The sequence below is a fragment of the Erinaceus europaeus genome, chromosome 9 (genome assembly GCF_950295315.1).
Source record: "Erinaceus europaeus chromosome 9, mEriEur2.1, whole genome shotgun sequence".
NCBI lineage: Eukaryota > Metazoa > Chordata > Mammalia > Eulipotyphla > Erinaceidae > Erinaceus > Erinaceus europaeus.
Window position 1 is genome coordinate 81,340,252 of NC_080170.1, and position 14,623 is coordinate 81,354,874.

At 37.8% G+C, this 14,623-nt stretch overlaps 1 protein-coding gene across 5 annotated transcripts in view; it reads right to left on the bottom strand.

The window, feature by feature from the left end:
• GTF2E1 (general transcription factor IIE subunit 1) overlaps positions 1-14,623 on the bottom strand; it is a 48,258-nt gene that overhangs the window by 29,477 nt on the left and 4,158 nt on the right. For all 5 annotated transcript variants that reach the window (XM_060198302.1, XM_060198301.1, XM_060198305.1 and 2 more), the window contains one exon: positions 12,168-12,645. In XM_060198302.1, coding sequence (XP_060054285.1) covers positions 12,168-12,615 — 448 coding nt within the window. In that variant the 5' untranslated portion in view covers positions 12,616-12,645. The remainder of the gene's footprint in view (positions 1-12,167; positions 12,646-14,623) is intronic.

Sequence of the window (14,623 nt, forward strand, 5' to 3'; positions counted from 1 at the left end):
TCTTCTGAACCGCCTTTATGGAGCTCACTTTCTAAAGGTGGGAGTAGCTAAGAAAAAAAATATATCAGCTGTTGATACTGTTGAGAAATGTGATAAAAACAAAGACAAGAGAGAGTATAAAGAAGGCAAGAGAAAGGAATTGGGGTATTGCTCTAACACAGAGCAAGGCCTCACTTTCCTGAATCCAACTATCATACATACTTCTATTCTATTCTATTCTATTCTATTCTATTCTATTCTATTCTATTCTATTCTATTCTATTCTATTCTATTCTATTCTATTCTATTCTATTCTATTCTATTCTATTCTATTCTATTCTAATTTATTTTAGCTCTTCAGAGTTATTGCTGGGGCTTAGTGCCTGCACTACAAATCCACTACTCCTGGAGGCTATTTTTCCCATTTTGTTGCCCGTGTTGTGCTTGTTGTAGTTGTTACTATTGTCATAGCTGTTGTTGTTGTTGGACAGGACAAAGAGAAATTGAGAAAGGAGGGGAAGACAGAGAGGGGGAGAGACATTCTACGAAGCATATTTAAACATTATTTCTCTCTCACTAAATATGTGATGGAATAGGTATATATGAAGAAAGGGAGCTAACTAGGGAGGAGTTTGGGAAAGTAAGACTGCCCCAAAACTGAAAATACTGGGTTGTTGAGAAAGTCATGATGTATTTTTCTGTGCTCATTGTCAGCACTAGGAGTCCATGGTTCCTGGTAGCCATTTTCTCTTGTCCTTGCACTTAGTACTATGTGTGCTTAGCCAGATGTGACACTTCCTGGCCCCTCAGAGTACATTTTCTATAAGCAAGAGTTCCAATTCATAACCAAGATATTCAACTCAACCAAAGTGATTAACATAATCTTCTAAAAATAACTCCAACTTTCTACATACTTTAAAAATGTCAACTATTCTCTAAATCAGAGGATGCTTTGTAATTAGAACTGAGAAAAAACATATATGGTATACAGAAGCTGACTACACCATTCCACACATGCAAAAATAAATAAATACTCAAATAATTACAATTTTCCCAACATAAGTTATTAACACAATTCAAAACAAGAAGCTAGGATTCAATGTCCTATGGCTGCTAAGGAAAACACACACACAAACAAAAAATACAGACTTCTGAAAAAGGAAATCCACTGAGTATACTGATTATGGTAAAACCAAAAGGACATGATGTAGTAACTGTGCTACCACCAAATTCTTATCAGAAATTGGCCAATCAGGTACTAGGCAGTGTCACACCTGGCTGAGCACACATGCACAAGGATCCAGGTTCAAGCCCCTGGACCCCGCCTGCAGGGGGAAAGCTTTGCAAACAGAGAAGCAGTGATGCAAGTGTCTTTCTCCGTATTCCCCCTTTCTCTATATATCCAATAAATAATAAATAATTTTTTTAAATTGAGCAAATGTTAACAATAAGCTATTATAAAAACTTAATTTTTCTTAGACTTCAAAAGGGTTAATGAGGGAATATTAGAGAGGTGTGTGTGCTTTAATAGAACAATATAATATTAACTCCTTATCTATCCTTAACCTCTAGAAAGAAATTATCTTTTATCATTTGGGAAAAGCATGTTGTTTAGGTAAGAATCACCATTAACCAAATCACCAATAGTTTGACATCGTTAAAATAGAAATGCTAGGTCTAGGGGCCGGGTGGTGGCGCACCTGGTTGAGCGCAAATATTACAATGCACAAGGACCTGGGTTTGAGCCCCTGGTCCCCATCTGCAGGGGGAAATCTTTGCAAGTGGTGAAGCAGGGCTGCAGGTGTCTCTCTGTCTCTCTCCCTGTCTATTTCCCTTCCTTCTCTCAATTTCTGGCTGTCTCTAATAAAGATAATTTAAAAAAATTAAAAAAAAAGAAATATTAGGTCTATTTGCATAGTCAGAAAATTTTCTAAGTCTAAAACATGCTTTTATGAACAAGGTTTATTTTGCTTATCTGAGGGACTTTATGTCATTATTTTTTTATTAAAGGAAAAAAAACATATATCACTAAGTAAAATAGCTGGTTTTAGCTAATGAAGTTTCTGAAACCAGTGAGCCAAAGCCATGCTATTTCATTTTAATGAAATAAAGTACATACCAAAGCATCAAACATTGAAGAATTCAAGTCAAGACCACCAAAGCAAAATCTAAAAGAAAAGGATAGTGAGAATCCATCAAAGACAAATAAGGATGGAAAAAGCTTTAATAAACTGAAGTAGGAAAATCAAGTTCAGACGTGAATTAAGAGTGATAAATGATTATTAAGCTTAGTGTTTTCTGAGACAAGAATTTCTAAATACTTCAAAGGAGTTCATTTAGAATTCACAGCATTCTGCATAGCAAAAAGCTACCCATATTCTTGTTTTAAAAGGATTTTATTAGAGAAGCAATAAAGCCTTGAATTTTTTATATCTAATTGTTGAACATCCCCTAATTGCTAATATTAGCTAGTTCAGCCTAAGAACTGTTGAGATGGGAATGAAGCTTGAAGTCCATTAAATGTCCTCATCATATGGACATCTAATCTTTGACAAAGGGATCCAGACTATTACATGGGGAAAGCAGAGTCTCTTCAACAAATGGTGTTGGAAACAATGGGTTGAAACATGCAGAAGAATGAAACAGAATCACTGTATTTCACCAAATACAAAAGTAAATTCCAAGTGGATCAAGGACTTGGATGTTAGACCACAAACTATCAGATACTTACAGGAGAATATTGGCAGAACTCTTTTTCGCATACATTTAAAAGACATTTTCAATGAAACGAATCCAATTACAAAGAAGACTAAGGCAAGTATAAACCTATGGGACTACATCAAATTAAAAAGCTTCTTCACAGCAAAAGAAACCACTACCCAAACCAAGAGACCCCTCACAGAATGGGAGAAGATATTTACATGCCATACATCAGACAAGAGTTTAATAACCAACATATATAAAGAGCTTGCCAGACTCAACAACAAGACAACAAATAACCCCATCCAAAAATGGGGGGAGGACTTGGACAGAATATTCACCACAGAAGAGATCCAAAAGGCTGAGAAACACATGAAAAAAATGCTCCAAGTCTCTGATTGTCAGAGAAATGCAAATAAAGACAACAATGAGATATCACTTCACGCCTGTGAGAATGTCATACATCAGAAAAGGTAACAGCAGCAAATGCTGGAGAGGGTGTGGGGTCAAAGGAACCCTCCTGCACTGCTGGTGGGAATGTCAATTAGTCCAACCTCTGTGGAGAACAGTCTGGAGAACTCTCAGAAGGCTAGAAATGGACCTACCCTATGATCCTGCAATTCCTCTCCTGGGGATATATCCTAAGGAATCCAGCACATCCATCCAAAAAGATCTGTGTACACATATGTTCTTGGCAGCACATTTGTAATAGCCAAAACCTGGAAGCAACCCAGGTGTCCAACAACAGATGAGGGTCTGAGCAAGTTTGGTATATGTATACAACAGAATACTACTCAGCTGTAAAAAATGGTGACTTCACCATTTTCAGCCGATCTTGGATGGACCTTGAAAAAATCATGTTGAGTGAAATAAGTTAGAAACAGAAGGATAAATATGGGATGATCTCACTCTCAGGCTGAAGTTGAAAAACAAGATTAGAAAGGAAAGCACAAGTAGAACCTGAAATGGAATTGGCGTATTGCACCAAAGTAAAAGACTCTGGGGTGGGTGGATGGGTGGGGAGAATACAGGTCCATGAAAGATGATGAATGACATACTGGGGGTTGTATTGTTAAATGGGAAATCTTGGGAATGTTATGCATGTACAAACTATTGTATTTACTGTTGAATGTAAAACATTAATTCCCCAATAAAGAAATAAATTTTTTTAAAAAAAGAAAAAATCATGTTGAGTGAAATAAGTCAGAAACAGAAGGATGAATATGGGATGATCTCACTCTCAGGCAGAAGTTGAAAAACAAGATCAGAAGAAAAAAGAAAAAAAAAAAAACAAGTAGAACCTGAAATGGAATTGGTGCATTGCACCAAAGTAAAAGACTCTGGGGTGGGGAGAATACAGGTCCAAGAAGGATTCAGAGGACCTAGTGGGTGTTGTATTGTTATATGGGAAACTGGGGAATGTTAGGCATGTACAAACTATTGTATTTACTGTTGAATATAAAAGATTAATTCCCTAATAAAGAAATAAAAAATACACTTTAGCAAAAAAAAAAAATCTTAAAGATAGACAGACAAATTAAACAAGTAAATAAAAATAAATGTCCAGGGAGATGTGCAGATCACAGAAAATGAACACAAAAAAGCCCCAGCTAGTGAGGCAGAGCAGTACTCTGATGGTTTTGTTTCTCACAAAACAAGCACTAAATATTTCATTTTTAAAAATATTTATTTAAAAAAAATGTCCTCGCTCTCTCTCCCGGATCAACTAGGAATACCAAAGGAGACCACCCGGACCGAAACAAGACAGGACTAGAATGACCACAGGAACCCAGTAAATCACCCGTGAGTACAAGCACGCGTGGCTGGTGACAGAGAGGAGAGAGGGGCCTAAGGAGAGATTAAGTGACTGCTCACAGTTCAACAGTTTGTCAGTGGAGACACCACCTCCGGTCTGCTCCACCAACAAGGGGACAGCTGAAGGGAGGAAAGGACTCCCCAGAGACTCACCAAGTGCAACTCTGAGTCTCCATTGCTACTACCCTCAGAATCTGGAGCAGCAACAGGGAGGGACACCAGGGCACAGAGATCTAACCGGGAAACTCAGGAGAAGACCTATACCTCTGTGGCATAGCTGAGGGGCTGTGAAAGTCTCTTTGCATAACCACTGGATTATCTCTGCCACACCCTGCTTTATTTCTTGGTCAGGAGTCAGTGATTAAACAAAGAAGCCAATTGATAGTTTAAAAGCCCTCAGGCTCCCATAGCCTACAGGGGGAAAAAAAAAAAGGCTTTTACACCACTGAACTCCAACTCAGGGATTGAAAAAACTGTTAACTTATATAAAATGGTTAAAACAACAAGAAAAAATATTGGAGACTCGAACCAGGACAAGAGTCCAGCTAAAAGTCCTCCAGAGGGTGAAGCACAAAACAACGAGTTCAACATCCAAACATTAGCCAAGGAAATAATAACAGGAGTGAGTAAAGAATTTGAAAAAATTGTAATCAGAAATGCAGGAACAACAAATGAGAATATGGAAGAAAATTCTAATAATCTCATGGTTATTAGAGAGCTGAAAGCTGAAATCGCTGAGCTAAGAAGGCAACTAGCTGAACAAGCTAAAACAGTATCAGAGCAGGGCAACAAAATAGATGAACTCCAGAAAGCAGTAGAGGGCAGAGAGAATAGAATCAATGAGGCTGAAGACACAATTAGCAAGACTGAGGATGAATTAGAGACAACTAAAAAAGAAGTAAGAGATCTCAAAAAGAGATTAAGAGATGCTGAAAACAACAACAGAGTCCTATGGGATGACTTCAAAAGAAACAATATACGCATTATTGGCTTACCAGAGGAAGAAAGAGAAGGGGAGGAAGAAAGCATTCTCCAGGCCATAATAGCTGAAAATTTCTCTAGTCTAGACAACACCAAAGACATAAAGATTCAAGAAGCTCAGAGGGTCCCAAACAGAATTAACCCAGACCTAAAGACACCAAGACATGTCATACTTAGATTGGAAAGGAATAAGGATAAAGAAAGGATCCTCAAGGCTGCAAGAGAAAAACAAAGAGTCACCTACAAAGGAAAACCCATAAGATTAGCAGCAGACTTCTCCATCCAAACACTACAGGCCAGAAGAGAATGGCAAGATATCTATCGAGTGCTCAATGAGAAAGGCTTTCAGCCAAGAATACTATATCCTGCTAGATTGTCATTCAGACTAGATGGAAGCATCAAAACCTTCTCAGACAAGCAACAGTTGAAGGAAGCAACCATCACCAAGCCTGCCTTGAAAGAAGTTCTGAAAGGTTTCCTATAAACAACCAGACCACCACAAATAGAACATATATCAAAACACTCTAAAACTCTACAAGAATGGCGTTAAAATATCTTCAACCTTTGATATCAATAAATGTCAATGGCCTGAATTCACCTATTAAAAGACACAGAGTAGGAAGATGGATCAGAAAACACAACCCAACAATATGTTGTCTACAGGAAACTCACCTAACGTAACAAGACAAACACAGACTTAAAGTGAAAGGATGGAAAACTATCATTCAAGCCAATGGCCCACAAAAAAGGGCAGGAACAGCTATTCTCATATCTGACATGATAGACTTTAAAATACATAAGATTAAAAAAGATAGGAATGGACACTACTTAATGCTCAGAGGATCAGTCAATCAAGAGGACTTAACAATTATTAACATCTATGCACCCAATGAGAAGCCATGTAAATACATCAAACTTCTACTGAAAGAGCTACAGCAATATATTAACAGTAACACAATCATAGTAGGGGACTTCAACACCCCACTATCTCAACTTGACAGATCATCCAGGAAGAAAATCAGTAAAGACATAAGGGAGCTAAATGAAGAGATAGATAACCTAGAACTATTGGACATTTTCAGAGTCATTCAGAGCAAGTTGTGGTATATATACACAATGGAATACTACTCAGCTGTAAAAAATGGTGACTTCACCGTTTTCAGCCGATCTTGGATGGACCTTGAAAAAATCATGTTGAGTGAAATAAGTCAGAAACAGAAGGATTAATATGGGATGATCTCACTCTCAGGCCGAAGTTGAAAAACAAGATTAGAAAAGAAAACACAAGTCGAACCTGAAATGGAATTGGAGTATTACACCAAAGCAAAAGACTCTGGGGTGGGTGGGTGGGTGGGGTGAATACAGGTCCATGAAAAATGATGAATGAAATAGTGGGGGTTGTATTGTTAAATGGGAATCTGGGGAATGTTATGCATGTAAAAAAAAAAAAAAAAGAAGAAGAAGTAGAAACGCAAAGCAGAAATTGACTGAGTTTGGAGTATGGCTCCAAAGTAAGAAAGCAGAGGTACACTAGAGTTTGCAGTGAGTACCTCCCTAATACTTCCTCTCCACTTTTCCAAGCTTTGGGTCCATGATTGCTCAACAATTTGTTTGGCTTTGTATGTTAACTCTCTTTTCAGTCACCAGGTTCCAGGTATCATCAGGATGCCGGCCAGACTTCCCTGGATTGAAGACACCACCAATGTGTCCTGGAGCTCAGCTTCCCCAGAGACCCATCCTACTAGGGAAAGAGAGAGGCAGACTGGGAGTATGGACCGACCAGTCAACGCCCATGTTCAGCGAGGAAGCAATTACAGAAGCCAGACCTTCTACCTTCTGCAACCCTCAATGACCCTGGGTCCATGCTCCCAGAGGGATAGAGAATGGGAAAGCTATCGGGGGAGGGGATGGGATATGGAGATTGGGCGGTGGGAATTGTGTGGAGTTGTACCCCTCCTACCCTATGGTTTTGTTAATTAATCCTTTCTTAAATAAAATAAATAAATAAAAAAAAAAAAAAAAAATGTCCTCATCATTTAGTCAGAAATACCAGCTAACCCCCAGTAGCAATCATGAAAAAGAATAGATTTATACATAGTGAGGCTTAAAATAAAAGTTGTAGAATCTATCAATTTAAGTAAAGTGTAAATACTGCAGTAGTTTTTCAACAACAATCTTGTAAATCAACATTTTCTCAATAAAGAGATATTTAGGTTGAAAAAAAAAGTCCCTTGCTCCTGACATACTAACAATTTTTTTTTCCCTTCATCTTCAAAATGAGAGGAAGAGAATTTAGCAGATTTTAGAATGTAAAAAGGGAGCAGAGAGGAAACAGTGAAGATTTCAAAAAGAAATGTATAGATCAAGAGTGTGTGTTAAGGTTTAATATTAAAAACAAGTAAAAGACCAAAACTAGCAAGTGAATTAGGAAGTAATACTACCCAATCAGCACATAAAGGAAGTCCAAATGAAAAGCCAAACTTTAATGAAAAAGAAAGTAATTCTCAGAAGCATCTTAGGCTTCAGTGTAAAGATATGAATTGCCAGGAGGTAGGCGGTATTGCACCCAGTTAAATGCACATAGTACTAAGCGCAAGGACCCATTCAAGTATCAAGCCCCCTGATCCATACCTGCAGGGGTGACGCTTCACAAGTGGTGAAGCAGATCTGCAGGTGTCTATCTTTCTCTTTCCCTCTCAGTCTCCCCATCCTCTCTCAATTTCCCTCTGTCCTATCAAATAAAATGGAGTGGGGAAAAAAAAAAAAAAGGAAAAATGGCCACTGGGAGCAGTGGGTTCTTAGTGCTGACACTTATGCCCAACAAAAACCCTGGGAAAAAAAAAAAAAGGACATGAATTGCCAATTAAACTAATGATTTTAGTTCATCAGGGCCACAATCCTCATATTTCTATGAACTGATCACAAAACAACTTTCAGTGCAAGGATCCCAGTTCAGGCCCCCGTCTCCCCACCTGCAGGGAGAGGTCACCTCACAGGCAGTGAAGCAGGTCTGCAGATTTCTATCTTTCTCTCCCCCTGTCTTCCCCTCCTCTCTCCATTTCTCTCTGTCCTATCCAACAACAGCAGAAATTAAAAAAAAAAAAATAAAATAAAATAAAAAACAACTTTCAGTTGTTTCAGTTTACAGTCAACAATATTTATATACCTTTCACATATTTGGGAGCTACTCTCTTTCCTGATCCAGCTTTCTGGTCCTTTCTGCAGCCATGACATCATCTCCCCAGACAAAAACTTGGATCCACCTGTATTTCAGACTTTAAGCTCAGGGGAAAAAAACAAAAACAAACAAACAAAAACACTAGTATAGCCACAGGCCCTTTGGAATATAACTAAAATATGCCTACTAGCTATCTACAAAACGGAGACACCTCCCCACCCCCAACTCTTCATATGAACTTTTCCAGCCTTTAGGTCCATAATTAGTCAACAATTTGTTCGGCTTTATATGTTAACTCTCTTTTCAGCCACCAGGTTCCAGATGCTAGCAGGATGCCAACCTGACTTCCCTGGACAGACAATCCCACCAATGTGTCCTGGAGATCTGCTTCCCAAGAGCCCTTCCCCACTAGGGAAAGAGAGAGGCAGGCTGGGAGTATGGATCGACCTGTCAATGCCCATGTTCAGCGGGGAAGCAATTACAGAAGCCAGACCTTCCATCTTCTGCATCCCACAATGACCTTGGGTCCATACTCTCAGAGGGTTAAAGAATAGGAAAGCTATCAAGGGAGGGAATGGGATACAAAGTTCTGGTGGTGGGAATTGTGTGAAGTTGTACCCCTCTTATCCTATGGTTTAGTCAATATTTCCTTTTTATAAATAAAAATATTTTTAAAAAATCAAATAGGGGACAGAAACAACAAATGTTGGCAAGCATATGTGGGGGGAAAGGAGACCTTATACAGTGCTGGTGGGAATATAAGTTGGTCCAACATCTGTAGAAAACAATTTAGTTTCCTTAGACTAGAAATGAACCTACCCCGTGACCTGGCAATTTTTCTCCTGGGGACAGATTTATCCAAAGGGAGCAAAATACTAATAAGAGGGCTATGTATACTCATGTCCATAACAGCACAGTTTGTAATAGCTCAAACTTGAAAACAATCTAGATGCCCAATGACAAATGAGTGGCTAAGAAAGTTTGGGTACATGTATATACACAATGAATTAGTACTAAAATCATTCCTTTTGCTTCATCTTGGATGAAACTTGAAGACATCATGTTAAATGAGATAAACCAAAAAGTGGAGGACAAATACTATATGTTCTCACTTAAAGTTGCAACATAAGAAACAAGGACAAAAATGAAAAACACAAAGTGAAACTTGGACTGGGTATAGTATATTGCACCAAAGCAAAGGTCTCTTGGAAAGAAGGGGGAAGAGAGGGAGTAGAGTAAGAATGAGGTCCTGTTGCATGATGGTAAAAAAAGGACTTAAGTTGTGGGTTGTGGGGTGAAAGTGTTTTGCAAACACCTATTACAGGGAGATGAGAAATTGTACCCATGTCAAGAACTACACTGTAAATTATCAGCCATCCTCCCATAAAGTGATTTATAAGAAAGTATTTTATTAGGGACCGGGTGGTGGTGCACTGGTTGAGCATACATATTACAACGGTCATGGACCTGGATTTGAGCCCTGGTCCCCACCTGCAGGGGGAAAACTTTACAAGTGGTGAAGCAGGGCTGCAGATGTCTCTCTGTCTCTCTCCCTCTCTATCATCTCCTTCCCTCTTGATTTCTGGCTGTCTCTATCCAATAAATAAATGAAGATAATAAAAACACTAAAAGAAAAAGAAAGGGTGCCATCTACAAAAATGGACATGCAAAATATTTATTTTACAACAAAATGTCTCATATGTGAAAGTTTAAATTATATTTTTTCAAGTGTTTTTAAAAAGGTAGATCTATGAACTAAAAATTAACCTAAATTCCTGAATTCAATCTTTACAAAAGGAAAATATAGTTTAATAGTATGGACTCTTTCTATAGACTTTTCCTCTAGAAATTAATCCACTGAAAAATGAGCAAAACTACAGTCCCTTTTCCAATTTACAAATAACGTTATGAAAATAGTAACATGGGCGGCGGTAGATAGCATAATGGTTATGCAAAGACATTGTCATGCCTGAGGCTCCAAAGTTCCAGGTTCAATCCCCTGTACCACCATAAAAAAGACCTGAGTAGTGCTCTGATAAAAAAGAAAATAGTAACACAACCCAGAACTTTAAAGTTTCTCGTGATAATGTTAGATTTTTTTTTTTCAAAAATGTCTATTTTTGTAGCTGTGTTGATAAGAAAAATCTTTTAAAATTAAGTAAGTATTGGATGGAGATTGAAGGAATCATGCTAAGTGAGGTAAGTTAGAAACAGAAGGATGAATACGGGATGACCTCATTCATAGGCAGATGCTGAAAAACAAGATCAGAAGGGAAAACTCTAAGCACAACTTGGACTAGAGTTGGTGTATTGCACCAAAGTAAAAGACTTTGGGGTTGGGTGGGAGGATTCAGGTCCTGGAACATGACGGCAGAGGAGGACCTAGGGGGGTTTGTATTGTTATATGAAAATGTTACACATGTACAAACTATTGTATTCTACTGTCTATTGTAATCCATTAATCCCCAATAAAGAAATTAAAAAAAAAACCTAAATAACTAATTACATGAAGCACATCATCATCTTGTTGACAATTTTCTTCCATTAACGAATGGTTAATGGAACTAAATATCCATTCATTCATTAGATTGGGATAAGCAGCCCTTCCATCTCATCTGGCTATATCATTTAAAACTCACTCTGGGGAGTTGGGCTGTAGCGCAGTGGGTTAAGCGCAGGTGGCGCAAAGCACAAGGACTGGCATAAGAATCCCGGTTCGAACCCCAGCTCCCCACCTGCAGGGGTGTCGCGTCACAGGCGGTGAAGCAGGTTTGCAGGTGTCTATCTTTCTCTCCTCCTCTGTCTTCCCCTCCTCTCTCCATTTCTCTCTGTCCTATCCAACAACAACAACAACAATAGTAACTACAACAATAAAACAACAAGGGCAACAAAAGGGAATAAATAAATAAAATAAATATTTATTAAAAAAAAAACTCACTCTGGCACATATGATGCCAAGGGTCAAATCTGGGATGATCCAACACTTTATCCACTGCACTACCTCCCAGGTTACTAGGTCTCAGCTCTTGTTTCAGAGACCATTAACAAATTCAAATTAGATACCCTAGTTAAGTATTCCTGGTAGCACTTTGTACTACCACAAACCATTCAAGTAAACTGTATTATAAATGTCTGATAACTATAGATGCTCAAAAATTTGTTGCATGATAGGTTAAAAGATGTAAGAATAAAGTTGTTTCAAAGCAGTACAGAAGTCAACTCTTCAGATCAAACTGCAACAGTAAACAAGGGGTGTGGAAGGCAGAGGTAGGAGGGCCAATGGTGAGTATCTATCACCTTTACAAAGAAAAATGGCTTTGCAAAGGCTTCTAAAAGTGGTATGACAGGCATACAAGACAGTAAGACTAAAAATGTCAACTTTCACCAACCCATTCACTTTATAATGATACACATGTCTGGTTTAAAAATTAAATAACCAAAGACATAACTATATTATTAAAGAAAAGTAATAAATGTCTTAAAAAGAAAAATTAATGAACTGGAAAAATCTCACCTGTCATGGGATCAAAGAGCTGATTAGCTTCCAAGTCTGTAAAAGTACTACTACACACAGGACATTTGAAGGAAGCCCTGTTAGTAGAATCTCTCTCATCGGTTTCAATCCTCCTTCTCATGTGGTCCAATTTATATTTTACCACATTAACAAGAGTACGATAATTGATAAAGTAGTAGTTATGGCGAGTAGTTTTTCCATCTGCAGCAGTCTCTACCCTCATTCTGCATTTGATAAACTTGTCTCCCTTTAAATTATTCAAAACTGATCGAAGTTGCTTGCGATCAAACTTGAGCAGCTCCAGCATATCTTCCTCTTTCACACAGGGGTTCCGGATCAAGATGTCCAAGGCCAAGGCATGCTCAATACCATAAAATCCCCGGATCACATACTTGGCTAACCTCTTCAGTGCTGCAGGAACCTCAGTGAGGACATCGGGGTCTGCCATATTTAGCAGCAAACTTCCAACTTTTAATTACTGAATTCAAAAAGAAAGAAAAGATTAGCTAGGCATAGGGACATAGAAATCAGTTTAAATCTAGACTAACCTGCCCAGTAGGTAATTGGCTGCTATCATTATTCTTGACGGCCACAAAAGTACTCAAAACATTGGTGGGGGTTTGTTTTTTTTAAAGGTACTGGAGCACTGCTCCATTATCCATGGATCTCCCCTTGTCTCTGCCCTTGGTGCTCTCATGTGGTTTCAGAGACTGAACCCAGACCTCACACTTGGAAAGTGTGCAATTTACCTGCTAAGTTACCTTCTGTGCCCCTCAAAACATAATTTCAAGATTTCTAGTACTCAAGCATTTACCACAAAGAATAAGATTTTTCCAAGACTGCACATTCCTAAAAGTATGACATATATTTTGTTGTTGCCAGTGCATCATTGCTCTTGGCTTTTTTTTTAGATAGACAGCAACAGACACAGAAAGGGGAAGATGGGAGTCGGGCAGTAGCACAGCAGGTTAAACTCAGGTGGTGCAAAGCGCAAGGACCGGTGTAAGGATGACGGTTCAAGCCCCCGGCTCCCCACCTGCAGGGGAATCACTTCACAGGCGGTGAAGCAGGTCTGCAGGTGTCTGTCTTCCTCTCCTCTCTCCATTTCTCTGTCCTATCCAACAATGATGACATCAATAACAACAACAGTAATAACTACAACAATAAAAAACAACAAGGGCAACAAAAGGGAATAAATATATAAATATTGGGGAAAAAAAGGGGAAGATAGCACAGTATCAAAGCATCTTCCAATGTAGTGGCAGATGGGGCTCAAACTTGAGTCAGACTCATGACAAAACAGGCACACTATCTAGATGAGGTGAACTGTTTTGTCAGCCCACTGGACATATTTCTCAAGTCATTACTTTAATGATTTACAATGTACTTTATTCTAAAAGTAATATGCTATTTATAATAATAATATTATTATATTATTAATTTATAATTTATACATAATATATATTTATAATTTATATATAATATATAATACATATTTATATATTATATATTTTATATAATTTATATGTTTATATTATATATTTTATATATTTATAATTTATTAATTATATTTATTATTTATTATATTCTCAAACCCACTTTGAGAAAGAAAAATTAAATATCTCACTATTCTTAATAGGTCTTTGAGAATGTTGGAAACCCTCTGAGAAAACAATAACTAGTGTATCATTATTAAAAAAATTTTTAACCAAAGAACTGCTCAGTTTTGGTTTATGGTGGTGCAGAGGACTGAACCTGGGACATTGAAGCCTCTGTATAAACATTATATTATCTCCCCTATCTCTATTGTATCTTTCTTTTGAGTGAAATTTTCTACCAAGATAGATTCCAGGATGTTTTACATAGTCATGCTCTTCTTCTTCTTCTAGCGTTTGCCAGTCATGCTCTAATAAATCAGATCCAATTAACAGACAAGTAATTACCAGTTAGAATATTTGGCAAAACTACCATTATACATCTGAAAGAATAGGCTTAGAGATAACCCACTTGGTGGAATATACACCTTCCTCTGCACCAAGCCAGGGAGTTAAGAGTCCTGGTAACACAGAGGTGCACTATGGACAGAACTGGGGAAAGCTCTGTATGGTGGAGCTAAGGTATCACTCTCCTCTCTCTGCCTGCCACTTCAGCTCTTCTCTCCCTCATATTATTATTAACATTAGTTTCTAAGGAACCCTTCCCCCCCATTTAAATTAGTGGTTATAACTTAACCAGACTTAATACCTCTTTTCATAAAAGGTAATTTTACATATGTAGTATTCACTAAAAAGATATTCTAACCATTATGCAATCTACCCCTGCTAAAATATATTCTAAATACTCAATCTATATATTTATATGGAGAATATAATGTCCTCCCTGTTATAAAAGAAAAATAAAAGTCAGTTATAATAAAGTACATCTAGATTATAATAGGTATGCACGGCTGTATACAA